We start from the raw sequence: 15,475 nt of genomic DNA, 5'->3' as shown, positions 1-15,475 counted from the left end.
TACAACCTTTTTGTAAAACTTACTACATGTGGTTTATTCACGATTTGTTCCCTAAGTTTCTACCTTAGATAGAGCGCGCTAGATTTGGAGTTGAGACATTTATCGCAGTTCAAGTGCAGAAGTAATTAACACTAACAGGCTTGACCTATGCACGTATTTTTACTGTTGCAACTTCAGGTAACTAAACTAATGAAATAAAGATTGATAACTGAGAATTTCTTTACAGATTATTTTACTTCAAAAGACAAAAATAATTGTCTCCGTTGCAGTTCGTCACTGCCCTCTCTCTCACTCTTGTAAGATGAATATGAGATTATAAATCATCGCGCGCAAAATACTAGCAATAGGTATTATTTTAATGCACACAGCTAGATGAAATTTAATGGTTGGTCTAAAGCAAATTTTACAGTTAATTAGATTTTAGAGCAACAATATCTCATTAGGGAAGACGTCCACAGTTTAACTATTACTGGTTGAAGCTATTAGGTTCATTAATCTCCATTTAATCACCACAACTTTATTGAAAGGTTAATTACCCTCAGCATAATCGTCTAGACACCGAACAGTTCACGTCTAGTGTCCTCAGAAAACATTGTGAATTCTAAACACAGCAGCTCCATTTTATAAATCTGCCAAAGAACGTGCATTTCATCACACTCTGCGCACGCTTTCGTTGTCGTCCGGTATATCGGCAATATTTTTCCTTTCTGTTTATTCAAAGATATCAATATTTCGACAAAGTACAGACATTAGAGTGAAGTGTTACAAACGAGTATCAACTTGGAAGATATAGTACTCTTACAGTTACATTTAATAAAGTGCTCTAGTGCGTTGAGCTCTATATTTCAAGTACTAATTCACTTGAAAAACAAATCCTGAATGGAGAGAATAAGCACTTTTCCTTTTGAAGTTTGTTTTGGAACACTAATGAAGTCAAGACTGTAGTACTGGATGTGAGCATCCCGCCTCCTCACATTTATTTTTTAAATTCGATTTTTTATTTAATCTTTTAACTCGGGGCTGGTTTACTATCGATTAATTGCACGCTGATCCGTGAAAGTATAACTATCTCTCTTATCGTCAGATGTCGTTAATGCAGGGCAGTGATTTGCTCGCCGTGTGTTTGTCCGTTTTCAGTTGATTATTTGAATGCTGAACACCGGATCTAGCTGCGTGTAATACACAATATAAAGAACCTGTAAAAAACCTATCATCTGTTGATAAGCTTGCTGTGATTCTAAAACTGGGCAATGGGACAAGTAAATGTTGAAAAACTTTTTAAAGTGATTGGTTGAATTTTCCACATAGATCATCTGCTTCGTAGGATTTTATTGAGGTTCTAATGTGGGACAGTAAATCGCGAGTTTCATTTCCTATTATGCACGTACATGCGAGACAAAACTCTAGCACTGCATTAAATTTTCAGTGCGAAAGACTTTGAGATTTTTAGCATAGTATGTGATTAGGTATTTATGGCATTTCTAGACTTGGAGGAAGCTTTTGACAATGTTGGCTGGAGTACTGTCTTTGAAATTCTGAGGACAGAAGGGGTAAAATACAGGGAGCAAATGGTTATTTACAACTTATACAAGAACCAGATGGCAGTTATAAGAGTCGAGGGGAATGAAAGGCAAGCAGCGGTTGAGGAAGCATTTAGACAGGGCTGTAGCCTATCTCCGATGTTATTCAGTCTGTACATTGAACAAGCAGTAAAGAAAACAAAGAAAATGTAGTACGAATTATGATGGAATGTAGTAGAACTAAATCAGGTGACGCTGGGGAATTAGATTAGGAAACGAATCACTTAAAGTAGGAGATGAGTTTTCCTGTTTGGGCAAAATATAATTGATGATGGTCAAAGTAGAGAGGATATAAAATGTAGAGTGGCAATGGCAAGAAGAAGAAGAGAAATTCATTAACATCGAATATAGATTTACGTATTACGAAGTCTTTTCTGAAAGTATTTGTCTGGAGCATAGCCGTGGTGGAAGTGAAACATGGACGATAAACAGTTTAGACAAGAAGAGAATAGAAGCTTTTGAAATGTGGTGCTACAGAAGAATGTTTAAGATTAGATAGCTAGGCCAAGTAACTAATAAGGAGGTACTGAATAGAACTGGAGAGACAAGAAATTTGTGGCACAACTTTTTCAAAAAGTAGATATACCAGTCTCATGAACTTGGTTCGAAAAAAACCATTCAAAATTGGAAATTAAAGTATGCAACTATAATAATAATTGACCACATCCCTTTGAATTAAAGCTACTACCAGATAATGGCAATTGTAGAAACAAATTGGAATCATTTCTGTTAGAAAGTGAGGTTATGTAATGGATTTATCCATTTTTGTTGGAAATTTATTTGTGTGGCATACAGAGCACAATAATAAATACGACATCCTCATTTAACACTTTCACACTAAGATATTTACTTTCCAGAGCTGAATGAAGTAATTAACTATTGATGTTGTATTGGTTACTGTGCTCTGTGTACAGGACAAATTTCCAGGAAAAATGGTTAAATGGCGGTACAAAGCCTTATCGGCACAACTCACAGGTAACCCTCAACACACTTCAGATTAATGTACGTCTGAATATAATGAACCTGATGACAGCATGCTGCCGAAAGGCGTCGTGCTAATAAATAGTGACAAAAATTGACGGAAGCAGTAAAAACTATTTCATAATTCTGAAATACAGTCGTTGACCTTAATCAATTCCATACGGCATGGATAAATTTCAGAGTAAGAGATTCGTTGTCACAAATTATTGATAGGGAATAGAAGAAGGGTAAAACCACATAGGAAAGGAAAACGTACGATATATTAAATAGGACCTCTCCAGTAAATGGCACATATAACATTTAAATAATAATAATTAAAAATAAATTGTAGCTTATCAAAAACTTTGACACGTAGCACTAATGTTTCACGTCTTTCGGATTCTTAGGCAATCATCACATAACTCAGTACTAAGTACAGAGTCCACAAACTTCAGTGAGAGTTCATAGCTGTACAAAGATTGTTGTACAAAGGTATGTAACATTTTATGACTATGTCGATATAAAACGTAAGAAAATGTAATACCCAAAGAGACCCTGAACAAATAAATCTCATATTAAAGTATATTCAAATTTTAAATCTATATGAATGTATAAGCCGAATATATCGTACAAGTGAATAATGGCACAGTCTAGCATGCCATATGGAAAACTGGTGAATGTGCACAGGTTGGAAAAAGGATTGGATGGGGAAGCAGAAGTCTATCGAATGTGGGTGTAGAACAGTGATAACAAGATTATTATCTAATGATGATAGAAATAATGACTGGCTGCTGCTACTTTAGTAAGGGAGGGTAATTTAAAATATGTTTGGTCGTTAAGGACCAGGTGTAAAGCTGGAATCTTTCGTATTTGAGTCTCCAATTCTTTCTATGCTCAGTCAGTTTAGTAGTTATAGCCCTACTTAATTGACCTAATATAATTTGCCACACAAATTGCAAGAAATCCTGTAAATTACACTCTGTTCCAAAGATGGTATCTAATCTTTGGTGTTGAACAGAAGGTGGGCAACAGTATTCCCAATGTAAAAATGTGGAGTATATTTCCTGGATTTTAGATCCCATGTAAGAACCTGTGAAGTCCTGCCTGTGGCAAACTAATTGAGCATGAAACGACTTGGAGAAAGATTCCACCTTTGCTGAATATGCTCTGAATGGATGTTATATTCCGGCCTGTTCATCACATTCACCAGTTTGTCCATATGACATAGTAGGCTGTGCCATTACTCACTTGTACAACATATTTGGCTTACGGATTCATATAGTTTTAATATTGGAGTATACTGTGTAACGTTCCCTTAGAAAAATTATAAATGACTGTACTGATAAACTTCTTACGTTATTTGATTTTCAAACAGCTGAGCAAAACTGAACGTACTCAGACATTTCTCTCTTACTTATTCTAATCATCACTAAACAGACACACAATTTTTTTTTTTTATTTTTTATTTTTTTAGCGCAACGCAATCTGACTTTCAATAATCCCTACAAAAGAATGTCCCTGACTAACAATAACCTGTACCTTTCATGAATCACTTACCTCACAAAAATCTTCGTTACTCGAACTAATGCAATACAGCAAGCACCAATCCTGCCAGATAAATGAAAGATTCTGACTACTGAAGGCACTAACTACTGATAGGCATAGTTAGAAAATGAGAGATTTTGATAGAGAACAAACAATGTATTTACCTTAATAGTGTTCAAAAGTCATAATATATATATCAGTTCATGACATCCAGTCTTATAAATTTCCTTTTTCTGACGGACACACATCCAGATCGTCCGCTCTCAAAACTCTGCCATCTCTCTCCACACATCCATCACTGCTGGCGGCTCACCTCCAACGGCGCAACGCTACGCGCTGTTCACATCCAACTGCCCAACACTACAATACCGAATATTCCGACAATGAGTCCAACCAGCCACAGACTGTACAGCACAGTCGCTGATTTTCATACAGAGCGCTACGTGGCGTTACCAACATAAAAACCTAAACTGCGTATTTACAACTGTAATTTAAGATTTATTTGTTTAGAATCGCTTTGGGTATTACATTATGCTTGTGTTTTGTGTCGATACTGTCATAAAATGTCAGATATCTTTGTATAACAATCTATGCACAGCCATGAAGTCCCGCTGAACTCGTGTGAACTATCTGTTTAGTATTAAGTTATCTGACGAGGACCTAAGAGGCCGAAAACCGGTTCATGACGAACTGTTAAATTAATATTATTGTGGAACGTTACTATTGTGTATTCAAGTTTTTAATATGACTTCCTGCAAGAACCGAGGGAATATTCCATAAATTGCAGTTTCTGTAGGATTGGTGATGTTACAGGGAAAGGGGGCGGTAGGGGGCGGGTGACAGTACGGAGTGGTTCGAGGATAACCTAGCACGGCCGGCCGGAGTGGCCGAGCGGTTCTAGGCGCTACAGTCTGGAATCGCGCGACCGCTACGATCGCAGGTTCGAATCCTGCCTCGGGCATGGATGTGTGTGATGTCCTTAGGTTGGTTACGTTTAAGTAGTTCTAAGTTCTAGGGGACTGATGACCTCAGAAGTTTAGTCCGATAGTGCTCAGAGCCATAACCTAGCACAATCTAGCGATCGGAAACCCTACATAGCCTTCCGTTATGGTCAGACATCAGATATAAAAATTTCTTCCGCCGCCAGCGTTCGAACCCTCACTGTAGAACGTCGCGCACCTTGTAAAGAGCCAGCAGAAAGTGGAGGTAATGTTACTGAGTAGAGTGTTGCGCCGCCCACAGGACCAAGTCGATCCGCACACCGTCCAACATGTTCATCGTTAACCTGGCGCTGTTCGACATACTGATGCTGCTCGAGATGCCGATGCTGGTGGTCAACTCGTTGTTCTACCAGCGGCCCGTCGGCTGGGAGTTGGGCTGCGACATTTACGCCGCACTCGGCTCCGTCGCAGGAATGGGCTCCGCCATCAACAACGCCGCCATCGCCTTCGACCGGTACAGGTAGGTCAAATGGAGCTCCGTCTCTCTACCTGTTGCTCCGCGCTGCCTGCGAGCGAATCAAGCGGTGAGGCCAGCTTGCGCTTCCTGTAATCTCCGCATTGCCAATTGCACTCTAGAGTTTTCCGAAATAGAGGTATCAGACAGAAGCAGAGGGAAGGGGAGAAGCACCTGCACTGGATGAAGTGAGCTTGGAGATGGCGAGAGCAGCTGACATTTTTGGAGTGCAGTGGCTCTATCGGGTCACGAGAACGGTACAGAAAGAAGGAGGGCACCTGAAGTCTCGCAAAAGGGTATCATAGTGGTAACTTTTAAGAATGGCTGGTGCTCCTTCTCTCTACCTGTTGCTCTGCACTGCCTGTGAGCGATTCAAGCGACGAGGCAAGCTTGCTCTTCCCGTAATCTCCACATTGCCAATTGCACTCTAGTCTCTTTCCGAAGTAGAGACATCAGAAAGAAGTAGAGGGAAGGGGAGAAGCAGCTGGACTGGATGAAGTGAGCTTGGAGATGGCGAGAGCAGCTGACATTTTTGGAGTGCAGTGGTTCTGTCAGGTCACGAGAAGGGTACAGAAAGAAGGAGGGCACCTGAAGTCTGGCAAAAGTGTATCATAGTGGTAATTTTTAAGGAGGGCAGCCGGAAAATGTGTCAAAATTCTAGGAAAAGAGAGCTTCGATGATAGCTGGAGGAGTATTGAAAGAGGGACAAGGTCAGTTTAGACCGGGAAGGTCAACAGTGGATCTAACTTTCATGGTAAAGCAGTTCAAAGAGAGATGCTTTGAATTTCGTAAGGATTTAGTAATGAGAAGGGGTGTGGTAGTGTGGAACGAAGCGAGATCGGGGAAACTCATCCGGAAAGGGGAACTGGAAGGCTGACTATGGAAAGCACAACGGAAGCGTATCAAGGAACTGTGACTTGTGTAAATGCAGGAGGAGAGAAGACTGGCTGGTTTGAACAGATAAATGGGCTGAAGCAAGGGAACGTACTATCACTTTAATTTCTCATCGCCATTGTGCAGGATATAATGACAGGAGTGATGCAGCGAATATGAAAGGAAAATACGGAAACAGTGATGTTTGCACATGATTTAATTGTATAGGTAAATAGTGAAGGAGAAGTTCAAAAATGTTGGGATTAAGAGGCGAGACAGTATCGACTGAAATTTGGGAAAAGAAGTGTGAAATGATGCTGACAACGAGGAATAAGAGGGCAGTAGCGACGGATATAAGTGTTAGTGGGCAAGTACTAAAGAAAGTGGTGAGCGGACGATTTGGATGGGATTCGGTTAATGAAAAGGGGACATACAATACAAGGTTTATTTCCCCAAAACAATTAATTAATTGTAATGAATTACACTATGGTTTACCAATTACAGTGACACAAACAATCAAACTGCTTACAATATGAGGTCATAAAAATGTGAAATGTGAACAGAGAAACTTATTTGTGTCGTTTGAATCACTGCCAAACAAACTTTACAATGTGATACTTTAACAAATAATCGTTGCGCATTAAACTACATACTTTTACCTAATACAGTTAAATTTTTAAACGTGAAGCACAAATGTATAATTTACAATTAAATTTTCAGTTGAAGTTACTCCTTCCTATACCTTCTTTAAAAGAATGATAAAATTTTCAACAGGTATCTCAGCTAAAATGCCCTAAAATCCTTAAGACAACAACACGTACATGAGTAAATATATGTACAGCAAGGCCCAACATTACCAGCGCAAACACATACAAACTTTCGCCAACATGGGCCGCTTGCCCGTCAAAACATGTTACGACTACAGCAGCGGGCGAACTTACATAGGTAATAACACAGGCCACCTTGCAATCTTGCCAAAATCAGTTTACACGAAGGAGGAGGAGGGGGGGAGGGGTAAACACAACAAATACCATACGCAAGTGCACTTGCCAAACCTACTACTAAAAATACAGTATAAAAGCTATCAGTTAATGACAAATCCGGGATAAGCCCAGCAATATTGCACCTGAGCGCTAGTAGCCAAAATAAGGTTGACAGATACCAAGGTCTGACATCATCTTAGGGCTAACTGGCACAACAAATAAATAAGAGTAAAAGAACGAGCAAATGTCAATGCTCAAGAATTTAAATAGGATTAAGTACACACGACGCTAAAATCAATTGCTAGCACCTTGGACATCGTCTTAGGCTTAATTGACACTACAAATAAAGGTAAAACGACAGACAAATGACAATGCCCAGCAATTTAAATAAGTAAGCACAAGGCTAAAAGCAATTGCTAGCAACTTAACAAGCACACATAAAAATATCAGACTGCTGCCACATCAAAAACGGAACAGGCGCGCTCGCAGTCCCCAGCAAGCCAGAATACCAACAACACACACTCCAGCAACAGAGCCAGCCTGACCACAGTAATTTCAACTCAGAATCAGGGCGCGTGAGCACACCGGGTCCACGCAAAACACACGCTGCTAAACAATTCCCACCAACAGACACGGCCGCCCCCCGGGCGGGAAAACAGGGACGAAGACCGGGTACACACCAGCAGAAAACTCGACACAGACTCCGGCAAAACTGCCCTGCAGTCCTTACAACTGCTGAGCGCGGAAACCCAAGCGATATCGTGACACCCTTTTCATAGGCTGAGAACCTCGAGCAATCTCGTGCGGGAATCCATCAGTTCTCCACTACACCACATCATCAACACGGCACACTGCCCAATGTCCAAATCAACGAGACCACACGTCCGTGCCGGGGTGGAAGGCAAAATACCGCCAGCTCGGTGCGAAACCAACTGCCGAGCCGAGCGCGCGCGGCCCCCCGCGAAAAACGCTCCAGAGGGCAGCAGCCGCCTCAGCGCCTGCGCAGGCCGAACCAGACGGAAACAGAAATACAAGTCGCTATCGATAGTGCCGGATACACAACGCGCCAGAGAACTGGCACAAGTGGGAAGTTTCAAATACCTAGGGAGCGTAATAGAAGACAGCGGGAGGAAGAATAAGATTAGTGAAAGGGGACCGCAAGGCCACGGAGAGTGAAAAAAGCTTGGTATGGAGCAAGGACGTAATACCCTAAAGCAAGCACTTGTTATGCTGAGTATATTATGCTCCAGTATTCACGTATACATCGGAAATAGGGGTAATGAAGAGAAGGCAGGTGAGCAGTATATCAGCTTACAAAATGCAATTACAAAGACGCGTGAAAGGATATGGATACAGAAGGAAATGAGACAATGGGAGGAATAGTGAAAGAGAAGCCCTTGCAGGAGACCATAGAAAAAGCAAGATTAAGACGGTATGGGCATGCTGTAAGAATGCGAATTGGCAGGATACCGAGACCGGACCATAAAATGACAGTAGGAGGCAAGAGACCTAGAGGAAGACTCAGAGATGCATCGTGGAAGTGAAGAAATTTGCCATGAAGAGAGAAAAATACTGGGACGGAGTGTAGGGAGAAACGCGGTAGGAGGTCAGGGAAAGGTTGGGAGGCTTATGCTCTGAACAGACACAGCCATGGGATGGAACCTGTAGATGACGATGATTATTAGGATGACGATGGTGAGAATCACGATCGGACGTGAAGGTATCTCTGGGTGATTACCCTCTGTATTACTGACACGAGTGACACCGTGGTTGTAAGATTACTGCACTTGTATTCGAGGAGAACAAGTATAAGACCTCCGGCGGCCCTCTTGTTGTTGGTTTTCCGCTCTTACTCTATGGACGTTCTCTCGGGAATGTCATAGGGCTCATTCCTGGGTCCACTGTTATTTTCCTTCTATGTCACTGATATCTCGCCGATTCAGTCCTCGTATAAATATCATTACTATACTGACAACCTACAGCAAAACTCTAGTGTCAGGCCAGAAGATATGAATACTGTCACCGTCCAGATGAACGACGATTGGACTTCAGTGCTCAAGTGGACACAAAATCTCCTCTCAGAAAATGGGGAAGAACTTGGGTGCAGTTTCGGGTGAGAATTTGAATTGGACAGAAAATGCTGCCGCCATGGGCAAGGAGGTTTCCGCTTGCCTCTATGCCGTCCGTAAATTTCAGAACATATTATATCCCCCGGATGTGAAACGTACACTTTTACTATCACTAATCCTGCCGAATCTCCACTATTGCGATGTAATCCAGCACGGCCTTAAAAGCGGAAACCCTAGGCGGTAAAGACTAAGCCTGAAAGCTTGCGTTACATCTGCAACATCCGTCTATTTGAGTGATTAACACACGCTACACGTACTTCGTCGGCTCATCAGCATACGTTCACTCCAGAGATCCAATACCCACACAGTCGTCACTCAAAGTCTCGCTTGTCTAATATCCTAGCTGTGCCCATTCAAAAAACGAAAGCATTCCCAAACAATTTTTCTGTTGCTGCTCGCTATAGGCGCATGCCGGGATTGTCCTATACGAAGTTACGACCTATTTCCCCACGCATCCATCATTCCTAGCACTTGTCTGCATGGTCGGTTTCATCTACAGCTGGGTGTCGAGCGCAACTTCTGAGACCTGTCCCTTACATGCCCTCGTTGACTTGCTCTAAGCATCATTTCTTATTACCCCCGTGGCGTCTACGTCCTCCTAGACCGCAATGGAAGACTGTTTTTGCCATAGATGATGTGGCCACATCACCTAAGACATGTTTCTTTTAATTTGTCGATTATCACTGTGACTCCCATTCTTTCCCATTACGCGTTCTTCGTATGGACCAGCCGTGCAAAGCCATTGTGCATTGTGGGCGCTAGCGATGTAAGTTGGGTTGCCTGCAATATTTTCTGGGCCAGGTTAACATTGTTGACCGTACACGTGGACAACATTTCCGTTTCAGTTTCTTGCAGCCGTTGTTTATATTTCGCTATTGCTGCCCGATATTCTGGGCCGTATAGAGCCAGCAGAGTAAGACGTATCTGTAAATTTTCCTCTTTAGTTGGTTGTGTGCTTTCTTGTGACGCAACACTTCTTTGACTTGACGACCGAAACTATAGTACAACACGGCTAGAACCACAAAAGTGACTGGTAACTTATTAATAGTAAGACGAATTTGTACATGGAGTACTTTCGTATAAGTTAGTTGACTCCTGTAACTACAATACATTGATTTTATTAATTTATTTCACATTATTGATTTCGTGATACCCTGTCTTATCCTCTAATGTTTCTGGAAAGAAGTATATCAATGGAAAATAACGTACATCTACTGTGGGAATCCCTTATTTTCGGCTGATGTACTTCAGTTTCCAGCCACATCTGATGACGTGAAACCAAATAATTAATGCAGTACTGTTTGAGGAATCTGTTAGGCAACGTAAAATTACGGCTGCGTTTCCCTCAAAACCGCCGAGAAAGAAGGGAAGGCAGGAACATACAAAATGACATAAAAACACTCTGTTGGTGTTGTTAACGGAGCGTCTTTGCACAGACCGTGCGCTTATCACAACCAAACAACATCTTTCAGCCATCTTTCAGCCTCCATTGCGAACAAGTGTTCAGATCTCAGTAACCGGGAACATATTCATGGGACCTTTTTTTTAAAAAAATATTATGATGGCTACTACCGCCTCTAAAAATAGGACACATATCCTTGTTATACTCCTTGCCTGTAATATATACAATTCTTTCTGCTTCGCACTCCATACATATTAATGCTAAAGCCACCCTGAATCGGAACGTGTTTCATAGCGTGAAGCAAGACGAACGTGAATCCCATCGTGGCTGGTTCACCCTTAGAAACGAGCTGGTGCATCACAGGGAACGTAACGTGTTCCTCACCGTTATCTGCGACCGAAGCGCTGATCCAGCGGCAGTTTTCAGTTGCATCTGACTCGCAAATCATACAGTTTGCTTATGAATACGAACACGCGTGAAATTGCTACACCTACTCTATTAAAACTCACATTTTCTACTTTCTCGATATGCCAACCGTGTTCTTCTATCTGTAGTATACGCAAATAAAATATCCATAAACATGATAGGCGACAAAAAGAAAAGTTTTGTTGAAATAGACGGAAGTTGCAGATGGAACGGACACAAGCTTTCATGATTACTAGTGCTGGATTACATCACAATAGTGGTCATAAACTTTTAAAACTTCCATTACAAATAGAGCGTTAAAAAGGTACAAAAGTCTTCTACATAAGATAGAAATTATATCATAATTCTTATTTTTTTGTTAATTCCTAAATTGATTCGTATTAGAAAACTCCTTCTATTTAGTAACTGAATTTTTAGGATTTACTAAACACGAGATCTAAAACAAGAAAGTGAGAAATTTCCTACAGCAAAAAGTGCAAGCTGTCTTGCAGATAAATGCTAAAGTTAATATCTGTACTGCAATACTGCTACTAAATTTTCTGTACTTCATGTAAGTGTGTGTGTGTGTGTGTGTGTGTGTGTGTGTGTGTGTGTGTGTATGCACACATAAATTTGTATACTTGAGTGTTTGTGCACACAATTATACACAATATTTAAAAAGGACTTACATTTCCTACAGTATGGAAAGTTATTTGGATAAATAAACGAACAAATGCTAAACTGCGATTCAATCAGGTAGAGTCATCCAAAACAGATTTGCAATTCACTGGTCCACGTTCCATGGCATGTTCACAAAACCGAACGAGCTCACTTCTGAAGTGGTGCACCCTTATATATACATAACACCGAATTTTATTGTACATACTTCTATGAAAGTAATAAGGAAGTCTAAGAATTTTTAGAGAAAGCACAGACGTTTAAAAATAATCGCAGATAGCAGATGTGAGCCACCTAACTCGTATTTATAACAAAGCTTGTGTCCAATACACTATAGATTTTTTTGCTAAAATCTTTTACTCGAGTGAAACGCCTTGAAGGTTTTAACCGCCAATATCTCATTAAAAACCAAACTGCGCCCGAAAAAACCATGATGGCCAAACGGTACCGACAGACCGCTGTGTCGTTCTCGGCTCACAGGCCTCACTGGATGCGGATATGGAGGGCTATGTGGTCAGTACATCGCTCTTCCGGCTGTTTTCTCAGTTTACGAGACCGGAGCCGCTACTTCTCAGTCACGGAGCTCCTCAGTTGGCCTCACAAGGGCTGAGTGCACCCCGCTTGCCAACTGCGCTCGGCAGACAGGATGGTCACCCATCCAAGTGTTAGCCCAGCCCGATAGCGCTTAACTGTGGTGTTCTGACGGGAACCGGTGCTACCACTGCGGCAAGGCCGTTGGCCAATAACGCATTAATTGGCATTTAATTATGAAAAATCGTACCAAAAACGACTCGTTTTTGAGAAACCTTCAGTGAGGCGTTGACTTGAAACGGCGTACGTTCATAACACGCAAGTTGCAATACAAGAACATCAAATACAAAAGTTATTTAATCACCGATATGATGTTCCCCATAGTTTTATTTCAACAAATTGCACAAAAAATGACGAGTTTTAGAGAAATCCGCGCTGTGGTGCTGCTTCGGAACAGCATGTAGTCCTAGTACGTAAGTACACTACTGGCCATTAAAATTGCTACACCAAGAAGAAATGCAGATGATAAACGGGTATTCATTGGAAAAATATATTGTACTAGAACTGACATGTGATTACATTTTCACGCAATTTGGGTGCATAGATCCTGATAAATCAGTACCCAGAACAACCACCTCCGGCCGTAATAACGGCCTTGATACGCCTGGGCATTGAGTCAAACAGAGCTTGGATGGCATGTACAGGTACAGCTGCCCATGCAGCTTCAACACGATAACACAGTTCATCAAGAGTAGTGACTGGCGTATTGTGACGAGCGAGTTGCTCGGCCACCATTGACCAGACGTTTTCAGTTGCTGAGAGATCTGGAGAATGTGCTGGCCAGGGCAGCAGTCGAACATTTTCTGTAGCCACAAAGGAACGTAGAGGACCTGCAACATGCGGTCGTGCATTATCCTGCGGAAATGTAGGGTTTCGCAGGGATCGAATGAAGGGTAGAGCCACGGGTGGTAACACATCTGAAATGTAACGTCCACTGTTCATAGTGCCGTCAATGCGAACAAGAGGTGACCGAGGGTGATACGTCAGTATGGCGATGACGAATACAAGCTTCCAATGTGCATTCACCGCATGTCGCCAAACACGGATGCGACCATCATGATACTATAAACAGAACCTGGATTCATCCGAAAAAATGACGTTTTGCCATTCATGCACCCAGGTTCGTCGTTGGGTACACCATCGCAGGCGGTCCTGTCTGTAATGCAGCGTCAAGGGTAACCGCAGCCATGATCTCCGAGCTGATAGTCGATGCTGCTGCAAATGTCGTCGAACTGTTCGTGCAGTCTTGCAGACCTCTCCATCTGTTGACCCAGGGATCGAGACGTGGCTGCACGATCCGTTACAGCCATGCGCATAAGATGCCTGTCATCTCGACTGCTAGTGATACGAGGCCGTTGGGATCCAGCACGGCGTTCCGTATTACCTTCCTGAACCCACCGATTCTATATTCTGCTAACAGTCATTGGATCTCGACCAACGCGAACAACAGTGTCGCGATACGATAAACAGCAATCGCGATAGGCTACAATCCGACCTTTATCAAAGTCGGAAACGTGATGGTACGCATTTCTCCTCCTTACACGAGGCATCACAACAACGTTTCACCAGGCAACGTCGGTCAACTGCTGTTTGTGTATGAGAAATCGGTTGGAAACATTCCTCATGTCAGCACGTTGTAGGTGTCGCCACCGGCGCCAGCCTTGTGTGAATGCTCTTAAAAACTAATAATTTGCATATCACAGGATCTTCTTCCTGTCGATTAAATTTCGCGTCTGAAGCACGTCATCTTCGTGGTGTTGCAATTTTGATGGCCAGTAGTGTACTAACGTGAAACGCATCAAATACGTGCTTCAAGTGCAAACTACGTAATTCAATATGGTGTCTCCTAAGTTCTGTTCGTGACGTAGAAAGCATCTGATTGGCCACGTTTCTCTTCACGAGGCAAAAAAATCTGACGTGCCTTAGTTTTCCACGCTTCGGAATGCTCTGGAACGTGGAATTCCACGTTGTGATGTCACAAAACGTGATCAGCTCCACGTCCAGGATCGCTTTCACGTCTCGTGCGAGGATACGTACTGCAAAGTTTTCGATACCGCTGGAGCTGTACCTGCTGCTTTGCGTTTTGCTGTGTACACGGTGTGTGTGTGTACGTGTGTCTGCCCTCAGGACCATCTCGTGCCCCATCGACGGCCGATTGACGCAGGGCCAGGTGCTGGCGCTCGTCGCCGGCACGTGGGTCTGGACACTGCCCTTCACGCTGATGCCGCTACTCCGCATCTGGAGCAGGTTCACCGCAGGTAATGGCATCCCTCCTGCCTGACGGGTTGCAGAAGATACGAGGGCTGTTCGGAAAGTAAGGTCCCATGGGTAGCGAAATGAAGACCACAGTGAAAGTAAAAAATTTTTTATTCTCAACAATGAGCCACACTTTCCACCTACCTCTCTACATAATCGCCACTCCGACTTACACATTTGTCGTGGCGGTTTGCAAACTTTCCCGTACCCTCGTCACCGAAAGCAGCCGCCTGTGCTTTCTGCCAATTCTGTACGCTGGTCTGCCTTTCGTTGTTTGTGCCAAAATGTTGTCTTCATAGCCAGCGGTTCATGTGAGCAGAGATGAACAATGGAGGGTGACAATTAAGGGATGTGTTCTGGGTGATCAGACACTTCCCATCGGAAACGCTGCAGGAGCGTCTTCATTGCCCCTGCAGAATGCGGCTGAAAATTGTCTTGAAGAAAGAAACGCATGACATTTACGTTATGTGGGCTGCATAACTTCAGGCGAAATTTCTCACCAGATCCATGTGAAAAAACGCATGACATTTACGTTATGTGGGCTGCATAGCTTCAGGCGAAACTCTCACCAGGTCCACATACTTGGCGGGAGACACTGTTGTTTTAGGCATTTCTATG

The 15,475-nt window shown here is 42.6% G+C and overlaps 1 protein-coding gene across 1 annotated transcript in view; it reads left to right on the top strand.

The window, feature by feature from the left end:
- The window catches only part of LOC126175948 (opsin-2), a 71,533-nt gene that overhangs the window by 17,289 nt on the left and 38,769 nt on the right, over positions 1-15,475 (top strand). The window contains exons 4-5 of the mRNA XM_049923026.1: positions 5,328-5,546; positions 14,729-14,859. Coding sequence (XP_049778983.1) covers positions 5,328-5,546; positions 14,729-14,859 — 350 coding nt within the window. The remainder of the gene's footprint in view (positions 1-5,327; positions 5,547-14,728; positions 14,860-15,475) is intronic.

The sequence above is a fragment of the Schistocerca cancellata genome, chromosome 3 (assembly GCF_023864275.1).
Source record: "Schistocerca cancellata isolate TAMUIC-IGC-003103 chromosome 3, iqSchCanc2.1, whole genome shotgun sequence".
Classification (NCBI taxonomy): Eukaryota; Metazoa; Arthropoda; class Insecta; order Orthoptera; family Acrididae; genus Schistocerca; species Schistocerca cancellata.
This window is presented reverse-complemented; position numbering and strand designations above follow the sequence as displayed.